The sequence below is a fragment of the Branchiostoma floridae genome, chromosome 10, assembly GCF_000003815.2.
Source record: "Branchiostoma floridae strain S238N-H82 chromosome 10, Bfl_VNyyK, whole genome shotgun sequence".
Lineage (NCBI taxonomy): Eukaryota > Metazoa > Chordata > Leptocardii > Amphioxiformes > Branchiostomatidae > Branchiostoma > Branchiostoma floridae.
The window spans coordinates 23,450,572-23,457,109 of NC_049988.1; the positions used below are offsets into that span (position 1 = coordinate 23,450,572).

Here is a 6,538-nt window from a genome sequence, read left to right on the forward strand (position 1 = left end):
GCAGCGGGGTTGCATTACCGCTTGTGCCACATGCTCAGTCAGTAGTTACCATCCCCATGAAAACAATGTTTCTTCTAACTATCTGTTTTTGAATGCAAAAGATAAATACAAACTAAATATCATGGAAATCCGTCCTTCCTATGTTCCATTGTGCTTCTCTTGATATTTGTAAAAAAAAACGCCCCTGCAGTTTAAGGGCAATCTGCTCTGATACCCAACTGTCACTTCTTTCTATTATCACATGCTATCTGCCATAAAAAAATCAAGACCACGTGGACAGTATGTCCAGGTCAAAACAAACCAAACATTGAAGTTCTGCTGCAGTACCAAGGTCACATACTAGGGGGAGAAAGGAAGACAGACACACCCAAAACAAATACACAAAACAGACTCATATAACTCATTTCCTTTCAAAAAAACAACCTCAGGATTCATACTTAAGGATCCTCCTTAAACCCCTTACAGGCCCGCGTTGTTTACACCATCTTTTGCACTCCTCCACGTATCAGAAGGTGAACCCCATTTGTTCCCGTAATGGAGTGAAAAATAATGGTTCCAACATACCTTGTTAGTATAAGATCTTCCACTAAGGTTTATGATATGATAGTAATTTCAAGAAGACAGAGCCATTTTATAGCCGGGCCCCTGCCCAAACAAAGCGTGGACCTTGCTAGAAGAAATTGCAACGCATAAACTATTTCACGAAACGCCTTGTACCCAGAGATTTTACTCTTAAATAAACAAGAGGCCGTCTTACCTACAGAAACTGGAACACAAGCCTCGTACACGACACCAGTCGGCTGCCTAAAACGGCGAAATAGTGGTCTTAGAATTTCTGAAATTACGAAAATCTCCCCAGACTACGCCTTTCGTCACTTCCGAGTAAACAGGAAGTCGGAATCAGCTGACCCGAAAGTGTACTGTGACCCAGGGTCAACCTTCATCTCATGATTACTCAAACGTTGTCGCGATCTCGCTTAATCGGGATTTATGGTAGAAATGGCTCATTTGTCTTCGAAGCTGACACTGTCCAGATTGTTATTGTCCTGTGTAGCTCTTTAGGGTAATATTTAACGTAACGTGCTTAAAATGGCGGCCTCCTTTATTTCTCCGCTTTTACGGGCAAAGAGGAAACAAATCTCCTCTTAACCGATGACATCATATATTTACATGTACTTGTCATAACATAACAAAAGCCCAGTCATAATTATAGAAAAGTGGGATCCATCGTCTTCCACTGCCTAAAAAAAGTAGAACCATACACCTATAAGTTAAGTTACAATGTGTACTGTTAGCATTTAGTCTGACTAAAATCGCGCTCCTAGCGGCCGGCCCCACAATCAGAGAGGGGGTCATTAACCCCAGTCGGCGAAAGATTGTGTAAACACAGGCTAAGTTAGCATTTCAACCTTAATATTTCTTGTCAGCCCCCTTTTATGTCATTTACAATTTAATAGGCATTGCGCAAGAATTAACATTAAACGTAATATTCATAAACCAGACCTGACCCTGTGTTACCGATAAAAGATAGCGAATGCTCAATAATGGGCAGTTGCTTGAGTACACCATCATTCGGCAGACCTGTACATGTAAAATATTTGCTTTTCTTTTTTTTTTGGCAACAAAAGGTTCTGTATTTTATTCTCAATTTGTAGCGCGAGTAACTCTCCAAGCAGAGGTTAGGCTCCAGCTGTTTTTTCGCGTGTTTATCTGGCTTTATACTTTGTGTTTTGATGTCTCGCGGCCGCGATTACAAAGTAAAAACGGTTAAGAAAACGTGAAAAAAAAACAGCCGGAGCCTAACTTATGCATGAACAGTTAGCGTGGGTGGTCCTTGTAAATTATACTTAAACTTAACTGCGGCTGCTTCTATACTCAAACGAATCGGCCTCTTCAAATAAATGATATTTCCAAACAAATGTGTACCAAAGAACTTTATAGAAGAAAACTGTTAACAAATGTAAGATAACAATAAAACCAACGATAAAGCTTCTATGTGACTTTCCAAGAACTAAAAAATTGTCTGTAATATTCCTACAAAATATAAAACTGATCTCCTATCATTGGGTTGATATGAACTGCTATACAATTACATTTTTATTGATCCATTGCTCTTACATGATTTCAATACTTCTGTGGCATGCAGTTAAACCAAACGTATCTGCTACATGGACAGAAAATATTATAACTGCATCCTCTTTGTTGCAACTAACGATGGAAGGCAAAGGCACATCTACCTACCTGACCTAGGGAGACTACAACTGAAACATGATAACACTAACACTACAGTATATGTAAAACAGTAGTATAATCATCATCATTTTAATTATACGTGGTGGTAAACGTCACTTCTGTACAGCAAAAGAAGACTTGCTTAACAAAACAACTATTTCCACCAGTTCTACTGTTATACCTTAACTACAAGCCCAACATGTATAACAAGATCTGTGATTTGAGATTTTATTCAGCTCTAATATAAATGGAAAACTTGACATGTTACAAAAGGACATATACAATACATAACATGAACAACGTTTCATGCAAAAGTCTATAGCTACTTTGATATATATGTCTAAGGTTGGGAATCTAGCAAATCTAAGATAAGAAATCAACAAGCAAATAAAATAAAAGTAATAAAAAATGTACCGTTCTTACCAAGAGAATTATAACAAAAGTCAATCAAGAATACACATAGATGGTAATCAAATACTTAGCTATACAATGTTCAAACCACTTCTACTAAACAAAATAAATCCACAAATTGGCAATGTTTTTGCAGACAATCCTTCATAAACGTTGCTACATGACTAACATCTCTCCAGCACTTTCACACTCATGGGCTTTCTTATTGATGAGTCTGAGTGTGCTTTCTAAGACTACCGAGTTCACTGCACTGTTTATAGTGCATCCCACTAGTAGGAGTTTTTCTTAGTGTGAGTCTGCATGTGGCGTTTTAGATTACTCAGCTCACTGAACTGCCTGCTGCACTCCTCACACGTGAAGGGTTTCTCCCCTGTGTGAGTCCGCATGTGTTTTTTAAGAGTACCCAGCTCACTGAACTGCCTGCTGCACTCCTCACACTTGTAGGGTTTCTCCCTTGTGTGAGTCCGCATGTGTCTTTTCAGATTACCCAGCCGACTAAACTGTATGCTGCACTCCTCACACCTGAAAGGCTTCTCCCCTGTGTGAGTCCGCATGTGAGTCTTCAGAGCATCCAGGTGACTAAACTGTCTGTTGCACACCTCACACTTGTAGGGTTTCTCCCCTGTGTGAGTCCGTATGTGTTTCTTCAGTTCACCCAGCTGAATAAATTGCTTACTGCACTCCTCACACCTGTAGGGCTTCTCTCCTGTGTGAGTCCGCATGTGACGTTTCAGATGACCCAGCTGACTGAACTGCCTGCTGCACTCCACACACCTGTAGGGTTTCTCACCCGTGTGGGTCCAAATGTGATTCTTCAGATTACCCAGCTGACTGAATTGCCTGCTGCACTCCTCACACCTGTAGGGTTTCTCCCCTCTGTGAGTCCCCATGTGTCTCTTAAGATTACTCAGCTTACTGAACTGCTTGCTGCACTCTTCACAACGGTAGTATTTCTCTCTATTGTCAGAACTTACATGAGAACCCTTCTTTGTCTCTCTCATGACGTCATCCATACTCTGTACGTTGCTTGTTGATGCCATCCTAAGAGATCTGGCGCAATTTCTGTAGAAACAAGATAAACGACCATTGAATTATGACGTACTAGATTCGTCAATATTAGTATTTACACGTCCTTTGTTGATGACAATTTCTGAATCCTATGACAAATAGTTTGCTCCTTTCAGTGATGTGGCATAATTCTCACTTAATATATGGACGTATTTGCTACCACAAAAGCCTATAAGTAAAAAAAACCCGTCCCCCAACCATTTCTGACTGTGGTCGCATAACACAGTATGTAAAGGAGTTCGGGCACAAAATAGAGCGTCGCAGCTCTTGAAAGAGCCATTGATTTTCTTCTGTGTAAGTCAGCGAGTCGAAAACTGTAGAGGAATATGTCAGTTGATGCTGTATGACGTGGATTACGGTGTTAGTTTGGCTGGGTAGAATTTCGTGAATGAATCTTGTTCTCAAGTACATCGCTTCTTGTCGGCAAGGGTTTGGTGAAAATCGGAGGTTCCGACGTTATTCCTGGGCTCATTTCCATAGGAAAGCCATGACAGTGGGAATAAAACGTGCTTAGTCTGTAGTCAATGTTTTACAGGGGGATTTGGCCATGCTATTGGCCGGATTGAAACTTCTTGGAAAGATGAAACATAGGCTGTTGTCATTTTCGTTTGCTTGACTACAACTAGTACTAGTGGATATTGCCCCGTTAATTTCATGACATCTTCCAGGAAATGTACCACGCTTGTACTACTGTTCGTCCGTATATAACGTTACATGTAAAGGCGGAGTAAAACCATCTACCCATTAGCTAACCATATCGGTAAATTACCTTACACGACAAACTCCCTTCCTCGGCAGACGCCCTTTCCCGGCATAGGAGAACAACTAAGCCAACGTTCACGCCCCCCCCCCCAATAAAATAAAAGACAGCCTCGCTCGAAGTCTACATTTCTCCATGTATCAGAATGTTTGCTCCGTTTATGAAGCTGTAAGAATAAGCCTCATAGAGGTTAGAACGCATGTGCGGCGACTGGAATTCTAGGTTATATGTCAAAGGGTAAGGCCCCGAAATTGAAAACAAAACCGGTCTGGACATTTGTTATGCAAATCGAAACAAAAGTCGAGACAAGGACTGTTTATAATTTCGAGGCCTTATCCTTTGACATTTCATATATGGCCTCCTTCGGTCAATATTGACCATGGTAAAATCCAAATAGAAATCCTGTCACCACACATGCGTTCTAAACTCTATAGAAGGCCTTGTAGGATGATTGCTTATAATAGATTATCAGAAACTCAGAGCCAAACCAGTTCGATAACTGGTTGTGAGTCGTGTTTATTCAACCTGTGTGGCTGTGCTATACTCTAGTACATTTGTATCAGATAATGCTTCCAAGCAGTTACAGCAGGTTTACAGTTTATGGGTTTAGGATACAATCACAGTGTTTCTATTACCAAGTACAGTATATACTACATAGAGATAGCGGGTCTAAGTTACAGGGAGGGTTAGTCTAACTCTAAGTGTTACGTACTATAAACTACAAGCTACAGAGAGACTAGCCTGATTAAATCTCGCTTATAGCAGCCCGCCAAACATCCGCCGGCCAACTGCCGGGAGGGGCCAGTTACAGCCCTGGACAGCGGAGTTTGTGTTACACAGACTACAGAGAGACTAACTAACACGTTCACATACCTGAATCCAAGGTCTCGACTGACTGATCAGACAAATACATCTTCCAAGCTTAACCAACATAACAATAGCATATCTACTTAGCGAATCAGAGGACTGCTCTCATAAGTCTCAACCAATCAGAGCTCGACTAACGAGCAAACCCCAGCTCCCATATATGTCTAACCAAACAATAGCCCTAATTACATACATTAGTCACAGGTCATGGTTGTTACAGAGTAAAAAACAATAAAATTTCAGACGTACAGTACTAGTAGTGTAAGGTATATAAATCATACATTCAACAATGATGTACACACACGAGTGACACATCTTTTAGACTTATACTGCCCGAAAGTCGACGCGGCGTCGCTTCTACTATAAGCCCTTTCGCAGAGGTTAAAACGTATGTGAGGCGACTTATTTAACCTCCTTGGTAATGTGTCAAATGGTAAGGCCCAGAAATTGAAAATAGTCATTGTCTTGACCATTGTTTCTATTTGCATAACAACGTCCAGATTCGTTTTGTTTACTTTTTGTGGTCCTACCCTTTGACATATTACCTAGAATTTTTGTCGCCGCAGATGCGTTCTGACTTATGTGAAAGGGCTTCCTACAAGAAAGTCAACGCGACGTCGCTTCTATTATTACTAGCGTCTCAGTTTGATCAAGGAGCTTTTTTGATAAAAGCTCCTTAGTCTGATAAAAGACCATTGGTCAAATCTACATAGACTTCAAAATCAAGATACAACAGGTCGTCTTACCTGGACAGATTTGAACACCAGCCTTGCACAAAGACCGAGAATACTTGTCTTTGAAAGGACGAAAATCTCTCAAGACCACGCCGTGCCGAACGTTCGCCACAGTCCCAGCAAACAGGAAGTCGGATCAGGTGACCCGGTAGTATACTACCGTCCTAGGTCAACTAAAGGTCAAACATCACCACCTGGTTATGGTCTCAGAACACAGTATTTATCCGCGAACCCCGTCCTCAAAAGTAGTTCGGGTATAAAAGGCACCGCAGTACTTACAAAATTACGTAATTATTCTTCCGTGCACAACAGCGAGGTGGAAACTGTGGTGAATGGTAGAGAAATACATCGGTGTACACTGCTTCTTCGGCCGGCGGGAATTTGTGCCTCGATACTGTTACCGGCACTTCCTGTGTTTTGCCTGCAGTTTCAGTTGGGGTATGGGGTTGATCTTAAAATTAGTATT

At 41.2% G+C, this 6,538-nt stretch overlaps 2 protein-coding genes across 2 annotated transcripts in view; both read right to left on the bottom strand.

The window, feature by feature from the left end:
* Positions 1-921, bottom strand: part of LOC118424601 (zinc finger protein 678-like) — a 2,851-nt gene extending 1,930 nt beyond the window's left edge. Inside the window, exon 1 of the mRNA XM_035833239.1 lies at positions 758-921. The gene's annotated coding sequence lies outside the window, so the exon portion shown is untranslated. The remainder of the gene's footprint in view (positions 1-757) is intronic.
* Positions 922-1,917: 996 nt separating this feature from the next.
* Positions 1,918-6,226, bottom strand: LOC118424603 (gastrula zinc finger protein XlCGF8.2DB-like). Its single transcript, XM_035833242.1, has 2 exons — positions 6,085-6,226; positions 1,918-3,705 (listed from the first exon to the last, which is right to left on the bottom strand). Exon 2 carries the CDS (start codon positions 3,681-3,683, stop codon positions 2,913-2,915), a length of 771 nt encoding a protein of 256 aa, XP_035689135.1. The 5' UTR covers positions 3,684-3,705; positions 6,085-6,226; the 3' UTR covers positions 1,918-2,912.
* Between the last annotated feature and the right edge of the window lie 312 nt (positions 6,227-6,538).